This window comes from Macrobrachium nipponense, chromosome 49 (assembly GCF_015104395.2).
Source record: "Macrobrachium nipponense isolate FS-2020 chromosome 49, ASM1510439v2, whole genome shotgun sequence".
Taxonomy (NCBI): Eukaryota; Metazoa; Arthropoda; class Malacostraca; order Decapoda; family Palaemonidae; genus Macrobrachium; species Macrobrachium nipponense.
Genome location: NC_087224.1, coordinates 1,119,234 through 1,134,233, shown reverse-complemented (window position 1 = coordinate 1,134,233; position 15,000 = coordinate 1,119,234). Strand labels below are relative to the sequence as shown.

Below are 15,000 nucleotides of genomic sequence, written 5' to 3'. Positions count from 1 at the left end.
AGACTCTCCCACTCCAACAAATTCCTCCAAACCCCCTCACTCCAACAAAATTCCGTCAAAGCCCTCCACTCCAATTCAAAAATTCCGTCAAAGCCCTCCCACACCACAAAATTCCTTCCTCAAAGCCCCTCCCACTCCAACAAAATTCCTCCAAGCCCCTCCCACTCCAACAAAAATTCCTCCAAAGCCCCCCCTCCCACTCCCAACAAAACAAAATTCCTCCAAACCCTCCCACTCCAACAAAATTCCGTCAAAGCCCCTGCCCACTCCAACAAAATTCCTCCAAAACCCCCAACCCCTCCCACTCCAACAAAATCTCAAAGCCCCTCCCACTCCAACAAAATTCCTCCAAAGCCCCTCCCACTCCAACAAAATTCCTCCAAACCCCCTCCCACTCCAACAAAATTCCGTCAAAGCCCCTCCCACTCCAACAAAATTCCTCCAAACCCCCTCCCACTCCAACAAAATTCCTCCAAACCCCCTCCCACTCCAACAAAATTCCTCCAAACCCCCTCCCACACCAACAAAATTCCTCCAAAGCCCCTCCCACACCAACAAAATTCCTCCAAAGCCCCTTCCACACCACCAAAATTCCTCCAAAGCCCCTCCCACTCCAACAAAATTCCTCCAAAGCCCCTCCCACTCCAACAAAATTCTTCCAAAGCCCCTCCCCTCAACTCCAACCCCGACTGACCCCCCCACCCCCGCCCCGCCCTCCCACCAACCTAATCCGCATAATCGGGAGACATTCAGGAACACGTGTATAACCCCAGAGGTCTAGCTGACAGCTCTCAAGATAGGCACCTGGGTGTACCCTGGGAGTACCTAGGGATACCTAGAGGATACCTAACGACTCAGGGTATCCCCCTCTGCAAGTATATAGCGGCCTGTATCACCTTGTATCACCTCTCCATCTTCCAAGGTCTTTTCAGCTGCTATAAGAAATGGGAAGGCTCACCACACCTGGACTTTCTCATCCTTAACAGGTCTTCATTGCTTCTAAATTTCGGGGCTAACAAAGCCAATTCTCTCTCTCTCTCTCTCTCTCTCTCTCTCTCTCTCTCTCTCTCTCTCTCTCTCTCTCTCTCTCTCTCTCTCTCTCTCTCTCTCTCTCGCTTTCCTGGTTTCTTTTATATCTATCTTTACGAGTTCGTCAGTATTGATGAGTTGTGTGGCCTCTCTCTCTCTCTCTCTCTCTCTCTCTCTCTCTCTCTCTCTCTCTCTCTCTCTGTTTTTTGTTCTTCTTTATCTTCAAGGTTCTGTTGGAACTGCTTAGCTTTGTGTACGTTTATGGGTTTATTTGTTATTATATGTTTTTTTCCCTTTCTTTGTAATTTGGGAGAAAATCTCTAGGTATATTTTTTTAATTTTATTTTTTGACGTTTTCTTCTGTATTCTTTCATTTTTTAATCTCTCTCTCTCTCTCTCTCTCTCTCTCTCTGCAATTACCTTTATATTTTCTTTTATCACTCTTTTATTTACGTGGTAAATATTTTTTTAACTTATGTGTATCCTTGTAAATATCTAAATGGCTTTACTCTGCTGTGTAGTAATTTTCCGAGTTTTATCTTATTATGTTTAACTTCTAAAAAACTATTCAATAGATGTTATAATTATTTTTTACTTGTTTCGTGTAGTTATCTCTAATTTTATTTCATCTTAAAAACATCTTTTTGAAAAAAAAAATATTCTGGCACTGTCTCATTCTTGTTATGTTTGTAAAATATGCTATATTTATTCTTCATAATTATCTTCAATACCTCCAAAAAATGAAGGAGAACAGACAGGCAAACAAAAAATTTATCAATAAAACTTCTGTAAATGAGCAAAATTGAACAGAAATGAAAATAAAAGATCAGAAAATAATATAGGTTCGTCTCCCACGTAAAAACAAACTTTATTGTATTGCCTGGTTGACACTTATATATATATATATATATATATATATATATATATATATGTGTGTGTGTGTGTGTGTGTGTACACGGCTGAGAGGCTAAGCTTAAAACGACCACTTCTACACGTGGAGTTCTAAATGTTATCATAACGCCTGAGAGAAGTTAAAGGCAGCCAGTCCTAACAGAGAGAGAGAGAGAGAGAGAGAGAGAGAGAGAGAGAGAGAGAGAGAGAATGAGGAATATCATTCTTTGAGAATGAGAGAAAGAAAAGAAGATAACTATGCGAAAACGAAATAGATGAGAAAGAGTAGGAGAGAGAGAGAGAGAGAGAGAGAGAGATAGTTTGAACGAGAGAGAGAGAGAGAGAGAGAGAGAGAGGTAGATTTCTTTGCTAAAAATAAACACCTACTATCTCTCAGAGAGCTGTCTTACTATTGGGCAACTATATATGTAGCCCGCCCTGTTACTTACAAAAGGGGGAAAGTAAGCAATGCATTAAAAACTCTTAGATCATTTGAAAATATTTCTAGGACTGTTTCAAAAAAATTCATAAAACTCAAATTCATAATAGAAAAAAATTCATCCACCTCTAAAAATATCCTCAAATAAGGTTCAGTTATACCTTCTATTCTGCATTGGAAATAGTTCCTAGATTCTAAAATCAATAAGAAATAATAAAAAATACAAAACTGAAATACAGCATAGAAAAAAAGTTCAAAAAAGTTCATCTATCTCAAAAAAAAGTCCTCAAAAATATCAGAAAACAATCTCAAATACAACGTGAAAAAATAGTTTATCCACCTCAAAAAAGTCCTCCAAAAATATATTCCAAATATAACGCAATTACAGCATAAGAAAAAAAACTTCTATCTATAAAAAAAATTCCTCAAAAAAGGGTCCAATTAGATTCCCCACCTCGAAGAATTCCTCAAAAAACAAAAGTACAATAAATATTCAAACGCAACTGGGAATATATGTTTATCCGCCTCTGAAAATTCCTTAAAAAATAAAAAGGCTCAAAACTAAATACAGTGTAGAAAAAAGAAATCCCCACTGCAAGAAAAAATCCTCATATAAAAAAAACTCAAACACACCAAAGAAAGAAGGCGAAAGAAGCTCACCTTGACGTCACGCCAAAAGATGAACAAACTTGGCTATTGGAAAACACCTCTACCTGCTTCTCACCTGTCTTACATCCTCCCCCTCAAGGGACTGGTAGGTTCAGGTCAAGGTACGAATTGCATATTGATGTTGGCGGCAATTCCCAGGGTGCGAAATTGCCTTGTAGTATTTCCTCTCTCTCTCTCTCTCTCTCTCTCTCTCTCTCTCTCTCTCTCTCTCTCTCTCTCTCTCTCTCTCTGTGGCCCTTCAGGACTAGACGAAAATAGATCCCCTTGTGAGAGGAAAGATGTAGCGAAAGTGAATTGGTGAATTGTCTGATATTAAGTTACCTGACTTAGGTATACGATACAATACGACGCAATAGGTTTATTTCGTAACGGCTTATTATATACCTTTCCGAAAAAATGCGAGCATAGAAGAGTATTTTAAGTTCCCTGGTAGATGTTATTTGAAATCTCTTTATTTTTAAATGACAAAAGAGGAATTCCACATTCATGTCATTTTACTTGTTTAAACGTTACTTACATTTTAGACAAAATCAATTAAAATGACTGATTACTTTGAGTATACTCTAATAATGAACAGTTACATATAATATATATATATATATATATATATAGATATATATAATATTATATATATTACCTCTTAATGTTATTATAAATATTGTTTGAGAGAAAAAACTCGCACCTGACGTCATTGAAGCTTCTATCTTCCTCCTGATTGCCCAACGCACCTGAATTGTGGCCTCTGATTGGTTATGAGCACCATTAACTTCAGCCAATCACGATTGACCTCAACGATATCGAATGCCAATTCTTACCTTCGCCAAAAAAAAAAAACAGGACATAGATTTGTGAACTAACTTGAATTCATAATATATTATTGAAACTGGTTATCACGCTTTATATAATTCAGCTCTGTCCAGGAACTGAAAGATATATTGGCAAATGTTTATATCTGCAGTCACTAGAGAGATAACAATATTCGTCTTATACGAACTTAGTTATTTTCACAACGGTTACAGGAACTTAAGAAATCTAAAGTTATTTTAACAGCAGTTACTGGAAATTAAGAAATCTTATAAGATTCATATAACTATTTTCTTATATATTTTTTTTTAGACTTTAATTTCAAATCCTTTCGTAATAACAAGATAAATCTCTGAGCTAAAAAGGTCTTCATAAAGGTTTATTATTACTGAATGCTATATAATTCATCTTAAGTTCAAGAAAGTGAGAATTTGACCACATTTGAATCCTGAAAAGCAACCTTTGTCGTCATAACCTGTCATTTTCGTGTTCCGGAAAAAATCCTCATGGGAAATGCAGTGTTATTGAATACGAAATCTCCAATAAATCACAAACATAATTTCTCAAGATTCATGTTACGCTTCAGGAACTGTATATGCATGTCTCTTCTGAATAACCGTTTATTTCTGCATGTTAGAATGTCTTTAGAATAGATTTAACATTGTCAAATACAGAACAGGCAAATGTATGTTACAGAAATCAAAGAATTTTGACACATTTATGGATTTCTGTTTCCTGGAATTTCAGATGCACATTTTAAATTGTTTAAACTGTCTGCAGATGACATTAATAATGCAAAAAAGTTATTGTATCGTTTATGAAAAAACGACTAATCAGAAAAAAAAACTTGAATATGGATATCAACAGCATTATTAAAACTATTTTCATTATTATGTATTTTAAAGACCAAATTATGTATAAACCAAAACTTTATCTTTACAAACGAACGTTGATTTTCTTAATAACAAAAGAAACCACTACTTTTGAGAAAAACAAAAACCCAAAAAGGGATATTATCAACCTGTCTAAAACTGTTATTATTATTATTATTATTATTATTATTATTATTATTATTATTATTATTATTATTATTATTATTATTATTATTATGTATTGGTGGAAAAGTAAATCCACAATAATATGTCTGATCTTGTTATTTAAAATACAAAGCAGAAAGCTTACGAAGACTGCACGGTCCTCTTGTCAATCTGAATACAATTATTAACAGTGACCATACAAGAACTCGTTTACAAAATAGCGTGTTTGATGATGTAGTTGGCTCTTCACGTTATCCCTCGTTCTCCAACGGTAAACCAGCTAATCGCCTAGATCTTCGAAGTGGCGGTTCATCTCTTGAATCGTTTGATCTGTGATCTGTTGTCCATAGCAGCTTGGGCGCCTGCAACAAGGGACACGGGATGTGTCCCTGTTACCTGAAACGAAAGAAGATGGAGGCAGCGGCAGTATCAGAGGTGGCTAGACTATTGGTGTTTATTACTATGCAACCTTTCTCTGCTTATAATCTCTTATAAAAACTGACAGCAAATTATTCATTTCATTTAAAATAAATCTTCTTGCGTAAAGGCTTTATTGCCTTCCATAGAGAAGACCCCTGTTAATAATTGCTCCTTCACTAACCTTCTAATACCTGTATCCTTACTATTGAAAATTACTTTTGACTCGTTCCAATTTATGCGGTGATCGTCATTTAAACTATGTGAGTTTTTGAGATTTGTCAATAGCATCCTACCTTCCATTCAATTTACAGTGGAATATGAAGTAGAAAACAAGCTGCCCTTTATTCTTAGTTTTAAATTTAGTGTTTACAGAAAAGTGACTAATGCTGAAGCTTATGTCCACTTCTATTCTTTTCATAATAAGAGCCTTGAAAATATGTGATCCTGAATATATTGACAGCGAATTTCAACATATAAAAGAAGTTTTGGGAAAATTATGCTATCCAGAAAATTTCATAAATAATGCCTTCACTAAAGCCAAAAGGATTTTCTATATAAAAAGTCAAATGAGTACAAAAAAGAATAAAAAAGTATCTAACCTTACCATGTAATCCCAACTTACGAAATATTAGAAAAACAGTAAATGAAAAAGGTGGAGAAAAGGTCAACCTGGTCTTCAACTATAAGAATACACTCAAAGGCTGTTACATGCAAAATAATAACTACAACCAAAGCTTTAACAAAGAATTATTGGTGTTTATGAAATACTTGTCTGGATTGCGATAAGAAATACTACGGAGAAAGTGGGAGGGGACTACCAATCAGAATCAATGAACACAAAAGAGCTTATAATTTACATGCTGAGAATAATGCACTAGTCTCACATAGTTTAAATGACGATCACCGCATAAATTGGAACGAGTCAAAAGTAATTTTCAATAGTAAGGATACAGGTATTAGAAGGTTAGTTGAAGGAGCAATTATTAACAGGGGTCTCTCTATAAAAGGCAATAAAGCCTTTACGCAAGAAGATTTTATTTTAAATGAAATAATTTGCTGTCAGTTTATAAGAGATTATAACAGAGAAAGGTTGCATAGTAATAACACCTATAATCTAGCCACCTCTGATACTGCCGCTGCCTCATCTTCTTTCGTTCAGGTAACAGGGACGCATCCCGTGTCCCTTGTTGCAGGCGCCCAAGCTGCTATGGACGACAGATCAAACGATTCAAGAGACATACCGCCACTTCGAAGATCTAGGCGATTAGCTGGTTTGCCGTTGGAGAATGAGGGGATAACGTGAAGAGCCAACTACATCATCAAACAGGCTATTTGTAAACGAGTCAAAAAACAAAGTTCTTGTATGGTCACTGTTAATAATTGTATTCAGATTGACAAGGAGGACCGTGCAGGTCTTCGAAAGCTTTCTGCTTTGTATCTTAAATAACAAGATCAGACATATTATTGCGGATTTACTTTTCCACTTTATTTTATTAACTCATGTGGATTATGAGGTTTTTTCTTTTGATTATTATTTAAAAAAAAAATTATTATTATTATTATTATTATTAATTTATTATTATTATTATTATTATTATTATTATTATCATTATTATTATTATTATCTTGAAGTACCAAATAAATGTAAAACTTTATCTTTACAACACAACATTAAATATCTGAATACCCAAAAAACCTCTACCATCAAGGAAAAACAAAACGCCTTATTAGAGAGATCCCTAAACGGAATGCATAAACGTGTTTAAAACCATGATTATTTTTATCAATTTTGAAATAAAAAAAATTATTCAAAGCAATTTTAATGTTCAGACTATCCCAAAAAAACTACTTTTGAGAAAGACAAAACTCCATATGATCGAAAACCGTAAACAGAATACATAGACGTGTTAAAAACCATGATTATTTTATCAATTTTGAAAAAGTAAATATATTTAAAACAATTTTAATGTTCAGACTATCCAAAACATCGAAAACCGTAAATTATTATCAATTTTGAATCGAAAAATATATTTAAAGCAACTTTAATGTTCAGAATATCCAAAAAAACTTACTTTTGCGAAAGCCAAAACTCCATATCATCAAAAACCATAAACATGATACATAAACGTGTTTAAAATTATGATTATTTTTATCAATTTTGAAACAAAAAAATATATTTTAAGCAATTTTAATGTTCAGACTATCCAAAAAAAACTTACTTTTGCGAAAGCCAAAACTCCACACCATCGAAAACCGTAACATTTTTATCAATTTTGAATCTAAAAATATATTTAAAGTAACTTTAATGTTTAGACTATCCAAAAAAAACTTACTTTTGCGAAAGCCAAATCTCCACATCATCGAAAACCGTATATTTAAATTCAATTTTGAATCGTAAATATTTTAAAGTAGCTTTAAATGTCCAACAACTATCAAAAATAAACTAAACTTCTTTTGCGAGAGTTCAAAACTCCACATCATCGAAAACCGTAAACTATGATACATAAACGCCCATTTTCCCCATCGTATAAGACCCCCAAGACAAATTCCAGCCATCATCACGATATCCCAAGGTTTATGAGGTCAGGCATGAATTGCTGGACCTTGCAAATGCATGCTGGCATGATAATACACAACCCCCAACAACCCACAACCCCCACAACCCCCCTACCCCATTTCCCAACGCCCTCCCTCCCACAAGGAGAGTGATTGACAAGTCGCATGCAACACTTGCCACGGATATGCAACGGACGAGTGAGTAATCTACACCTTTCACTCGCCACATCGGCTTTTGGTTTTCGTCTTGTCTTGGCAGAGGTTTCTGTGATGTGTGGAGTCTTTGGTCCTTTTTTTTAATAGTTTACAGTGGCCGAATTAATTATTATTATTATTATTATTCCCTTTATTATTATTATTATTATTATTATTATTATTATTATTATTATTATTATTTAATTATTATTAATTTAATTCCCTTTTTTGTAGTAATGTTAGAGGACTTTCTTTCTCACGTCAAAGATTTGATATGCACATATTTTCAGTGTTATTATTATTTTATTATTATTATTATTATTATTATTATTATTATTTTGTAGAAGGAGCCCTCTAAACATATTCTTTTGAGTAGGATGGCTGTATCACTTATATATATATATATATATATATATATATATATATATAATATATATATATATATATATATATATAATATATTAATATATATATATATATATATATGCATATTTATATATATATATCTATATATATATATATATATATATATATATATATAATATATATATCATATATATATATATATATATATATATTATATATTAATACATATATATATATATATATATAATTATATAATATATATATATATATATTATATATATATATATATACTATATATATATATATATATATATATATATATATATATGTATATATATATATATATATATATATATATATATATATATATATATATATATATATACATATATATATATATATATATATATATATATATATATACATATATATATATATATATATATATATATATATATATATATATATAGTATGTATATATATATATATATATATATATATATATATATATATATATATATATATACATAATGTCTCTGTGCTCGTGTGTATGCATACACACAAGCATTCAACATGCATCTCCTGTATACGTCTTCCTTTCTTCGACTTAGTCAATGGAATGACCATTTACATACAAAAGCGCCTCCTCTGACGAGACGTTTAACCGTCCTAATATCCATTCCAGTCTTAATCCCATTCAATTTCCAGAGTTGCCCCCGAAAGTTTTCCGCCCGACTTCCCCATCGGCTCCTGGAACCAGACCAGAACGAAATGGGGGGGGCGTCCCAAAAACAGCTTCCAGGAAGAAGCTACCTGGAAGACGACTCTGGAAGGCGATTCCGGAAGACGAATCCAGAGGCTAAATGCCAAAAGTGAGATAAAGAAAGCTGACGGAAGATTGCCTGAAACAGCGTCTGGAAACGCCCGTTTCCTAATCACAGATGAGATCTGGAACGCCTACAGACGGAGGAAGACCTGGAAAAGCAGATTCCAGAGCTGATTCCATTAGGCGCTGGAACCACTCCCGCGGACGCTGAGTGATTTCATTCCCTTTCCAGACTTCTTCATCTTCTTCTTCTTCTTCGTCTTCGTTTCATCCTCCTCCCATTCTCCTCATTCCTTCGTCTAATCCTGCAAGCCCCGATGGGCCGAAGGACTCCTGAGGAAGTCCTTCTGTCTTTGGCGAATGACGACTTGTCTCCTCCGCTCATTCCATATCCCTGAAGGATCTGCTCTTGATCTCCGTCGCGTCGAGGGCGGAGGCATAATGGGATTCCAGAGGTCCCAATGCAGTGAGGGATTACTGCCATCTGGGAAAGAGAAACTAAAAGAGAGAGAGAGAGAGAGACAGAGAGAGAGACAGAGAGAGAGAGAGAGAGAGAGAGGAGAATGTCAGTCTTCGATTGTCTTGTTTACATTTTTGAATAAATGATTATATCTCAGTCAGGTAAAAAAAAAAGTATATTGTTAGTTTTTAATTATTTGATTTAGTCAAACAGATTTTTCCAGTTATAAAATAATGGCTGCATTGACATATATATGTGTGTGTTTGTATTTTGAAGGAGTATATATTTGTATTTCCTTTGAGAGTAAAAGCAATTGCAAAGTTGAATAGAAGTTACGCCCACAGGTAAATTTCCAGGATATTTCATTATTCATGGTAACAAAGACTTCCTGATGAATTAAACGATATTAAAGAAGATGAATACAAATATGGACTTCTAAATAATCCATATTATAATTTCACAACATCAAATGACTAAATGTCAAGTTAAATTAGAGATTCTGGAATACATATTCCATGATTTCTCTGACATTCGGAGTTTAATAATAATAACACGCACTTTGACCCCTGATGGTAAGAAATGTTATGTTTTGAGGGCAGACTGCTTTGTTAAGGGAAATGTGAAGTATTACGGAGAGAAGGGGAGGTCCCTGGAAGTCTCTGGAAGTATCTGGAAATACCAAGAAATATCAGGAAATATTAGGAAATATCAGACACATATGGACCAGACCCTTTTAACAGAATGGCAGAGCTGACGTGTTCGAGTGTTTGACGAGAGAAATGGCAAATAATAGTTTTGGCATTTAGTGTTTAGAAGGTAGGGGCAGAGAGAGAGAGAGAGAGAGAGAGAGAGAGAGAGAGAGAGAGAGATTTATCAGAAAAGTCAAAACCTAAACCTAATTCCTCCCTAAACCCCAAGTCTCAGTACAGTCAAAATCTCTCTGGGACCAAATTATGCAAAACTACTTGACCGCATAAATACAAATTTACACTTTAAAACATGACCCTTTGCAAATTGTGCAACGCCCCAAATTGACCCTTGGAATATTTTAATCGTATTTTGAAAGGGATTTCCAGCGGGTGGAATTTGTACATTTCGCTGTTTCTGTAGTACAGCGGAAATGGGTGTTAATTCTAGCAACTGAAATCTTTATTTTGGAATTGGGAATCAGTCTATAAACATTTGATAAATGAGAGGTATGGATGGTGGAGAGGAACATATATTATATAAATGAGAGGTATAGATGGTGGAGAGGAACATATAAATGAGAGGAATAGATGCTGGAGAGGAACATATAAACAAGTCGATAAACATACGATAAAAGAGAGGAATAGATACAGGAGAGGAACATATAAACGAGAGGAATAGATACAGGAGAGGAACATATACAAACAAGTCGATAAACATACAATAAATGAGAGGAATAGATACAGGAGAGGAACATATAAATGAGAGGAATAGACGCTGGAGAGGAAAATATAAATAAATCGATAAATATGTGATAAATGAGAGGAATAGATACAGGAGAGGAACATATGAATGAGAGGAATAGATGCTGGAGAGGAACATATATAAACAAGAAATGGATAGGTTAGAGTCATCACCTACGGCCTTCTCTCTCTTGCAAAGAGCACAACAATCAATCAGTGGTCTCTATTGTTTTCAGAATATCCTAAATCACATTTTAATCTTATTTGATAAGTCAGCTGGAAGTACCTAGTACCTAGTAGTCTCTTCTAGCTTAGTTTATTCGTCTAAACTATTAGAACCGGTAGCTTTTAAGCGTTTGGCGAATTATGAATAACATTTTATATTCCCGTTTTAATTTGATTAATGGACAGCGGGCGTACGATATCTATGATGTCCAATTGTACAGATATAGAGTAGATATAAGGTCCATTTCTTGACATTTTACGTACATATATAACATATCACTCGCATTAGTAAATCGATACTCAATTTAGAATTAAGCATTTACTAGCTCTATACCTAAATGTTTTTTTCAAGGATAGAGGGTTGTCTCTGTGTGTGTATTATGCTAAGAAATATGATGGATAATTCTGAATACTATGTGAGAGGATTAAGATAGAAAATTAGCCCAGATAACTTATTATAACATAATGCATACATACGTATATATACATTTGCCAAATTCACACTTGCGTATCATCGTCATGAAGTGAGCTTACCTCCCTAAAAAAAAAGATTCGTAGCAACCCACGCCCCCCCCCCCTCCTTTTTTTAATAAGAAATGTTTCGAATCTGCAAACTGAGTGCAAAGCAATTTCGTGCCAATTGTCCGCACATCATTTGAATAGGATATTCGCTAACGAGATCTCATTCGTCCAGGGGATCTTATTTAGGGAATTGTAAATGCTTTCTGTGATACTAGTGCCACTGACGCTGGATCGGGGGTGGCATGGAATGGTTTGGAGTTAGAGTAATAATAATAATAATAATAATAATAATAATAATAATAATAATAATAATAATAATTAATATCATAATTATTATTAATATTATTTTATTATTCCTTAAATTATTATTAATTAATTATTATTTATTATTAATTATTATTATTATTTTCAAAGTTTAAAAAAAATAAACCAAAATACATTCTATTCCAAAAATGTAAACGAAGACTATCGGTGACTGGCATTCTCTCTCTCTCTCTCTCTCTCTCTCTCTCTCTCTCTCTCTCCTCTCTCTCTCTCTCTCGTGGTGTCTCTTTCCAAGATGGCAGTAATCCCTCACTGCATTGGGACCTCTGGAATCCCATTATGCCTCCGCCCTCGACGCGACGGAGATCAAGAGCAGATCCTTCAGGGATATGGAATGAGCGGAGGAGACAAGTCGTCATTCGCCAAAGACAGAAGGACTTCCTCAGGAGTCCTTCGGCCCATCGGGGCTTGCAGGATTAGACGAAGGAATGAGGAGAATGGGAGGGGGATAGGACGAAGATGAAGAAGTCTGGAAAGGGAATGGAATCACTCAGCTTCCATGGGAGTGGTTCCAGCGCTAATGGAATCAGCTCTGGAATCTGCTTTCCTGGTCTTCTTCCGCCTATAGGCGTTCCAGATCTCATCTGTGATTAGGAAACAGGTGTTTCCAGATGCTGTTTCCAGCAATCTTCCATCAGCTGTCTTCATCTCACTTTGGTATTTAGCCTCTGGAACCGTCTTCCGGAAACCATCTTCCAGGAAGCGTTTTTCATTATCGTCTCCAGAATCGTCTTCCAGGAATCGTCTTCCAAGAATAGTCTTTCAGGAATCGTCTTCCGTAATCGTCTTTCAGGAATCATCTTCCAGGAATCGTCTTTCAGGAATAGTCTTCCAGGAACTATCGTCCAGGAACTGTCCTCCAAGAACCGTCTTCCAGGAATAGTCTTCCAGGATTAGTCTTCCAGGTAGCTCCTTCTTGGAATTAGTTTCTGGGACGCCTCCATTTCGTTCTGGTCTGATTCCAGAAGCCTACGTATGAAGAAGTTGGGGGTCTTCCAGAACCGTCTTCCAGGTTCATCTTCCATGAATCCTCTTCCAGGAATCTTCTTCCAGGAATCTTCTTCCAGGAATCTTCTGCCAGGAATCTGGTTCCAGACGAAGACGAAGTTGGACAGAAAACTTTTGGGCGACTCAAGAGAGGAAATTGATATAGCTTCATTTGCCGAGAGATGGAATGAGTTGCTAATTTCATTGTTCTGAGAACTAGACTATTTGTTTGTTTGTTTGTTTGTTGTTTGTTTCCAGGAAATTGGATCTGGAAGTTTCGCGAGATTCGAGGTGACCCAGCTTGAATTTTGCTTGAATAAGTTTTGCTGCTGTTTATGTAGTTAAAGTGTGAATTTTTTTACTGTTTTTATAATAATAATAATAATGATAATAATAATAATAATAATAATAATAATAATATAATAATAATAATAATAATAATTATTAATAATTAATAATTAAAAAATGAATAATAATATAATAATAATGAAAATATTAATAATCATAACAATTATAATAGAAAAAATAATAATAATAATAAATAAAAGATAATAATAATAATAACAACAATGATAATAATGATAATAATAATAGTAATAATAATAATAACAACAACAATAGCAACAACAACAACAACAACAAAAACAACAATAATAATAATGATGATGATAATAATAATAATGCCACAAGAAACGAGACCTAACTGTGCCTAACATCAGAACTAGCGACCCAAAATCCTAAAACGGGAATTTAATATCGTGATAAAATGAGATACAGATTGCACCATTCGGCGTCCAGATCGTCCAAGCATTGCATGCAACTTGTCAATCACTCTAGCTTTGATAAGTAGGTTGGGGGTTGGCCAGGGGGTGGGGGGGTGGCCATGGGTGGCCGGTTATCATACTAGCATGCAATTGCGGCACCTAACAATTCATGGCTGACCTCGTAAACACCGCGACTGGTGACCTGAGGATAGTATTACGTGACCAGTAGTTGACCTTGTTTGGTTATATTTGGAGAGAGAGAGAGAGAGAGAGAGAGAGAGAGAGAGAGAGAGAGAGAGAGAGGAGAGGGAGAGAGAGGTTGATAGAGAGAGAGAGAGAGAGAGAGAGAGAGAGAGAGAGAGAGTCAAGAGGGAGAAGAGAGGTTAATGAGGGAGAGAGAAAAGAAGAAGAGCGAGAGAGAGAGAGAGAGATTAAGAGAGAGAAAAGTTTTGAGAGAGGAAGAGAGAGAGAGGAGAAGAGAGAGAGAAAGATTAGAGAGAGAAAGGTTAGAGAGAGAGAAAGAGAGAGAGAGAGAGAGATTTTAGTGAGAGAGAAAGGTTAGAATGAAAGAAAGAGAGAGTTTAGTAAGAGAGAGAGAAAGAGAGGTTAGAGAGAGAGAGAGGTTTAGTGAAGAGAGAGAGAGACAGGTTAGAAGGAGAGCAGAGTTAGAGAAAAGAAAGAATTTAGTGAGTAGAGAGAGAGAGAGAGAGAGATGACTGAAAAATCCGCTCCCTTTCCACTTTCCTCCCAAAATATCTTTTACGAAAACCGTCTGACCTACCTGGATAAAATTCGTAAACATCAAAAGAATAAGAACATAAAAAAAGACAATCTATTCTCATAGACACAACGAGAACCCTGCATTCTTATAAGGCTCCCCAGATACCTGGTTCGCTCACCTGGTGGAGTCTATATAGGACGTACAGGTGAGAAACGAAAACTCGAATTCCTGTTTCAATTGTCAAAACTGCTTATTTGATATCTCATCTCCGCGTCCCCTTTTGGAAGGTAAAGCTTGCATCCAACCCCCCCCCCCCCTACCCTCTACCTCCAGGC

General features: G+C 35.2%; 1 protein-coding gene across 1 annotated transcript in view; it reads left to right on the top strand.

Annotated features, from left to right (window-relative positions):
* LOC135205177 (uncharacterized) overlaps positions 1-693 on the top strand; it is an 885-nt gene extending 192 nt beyond the window's left edge. The window contains exon 1 of the mRNA XM_064235541.1: positions 1-693. This exon is cut by the window's left edge and continues 192 nt beyond it. Coding sequence (XP_064091611.1) covers positions 1-693 — 693 coding nt within the window.
* Positions 694-15,000: the final 14,307 nt, after the last annotated feature.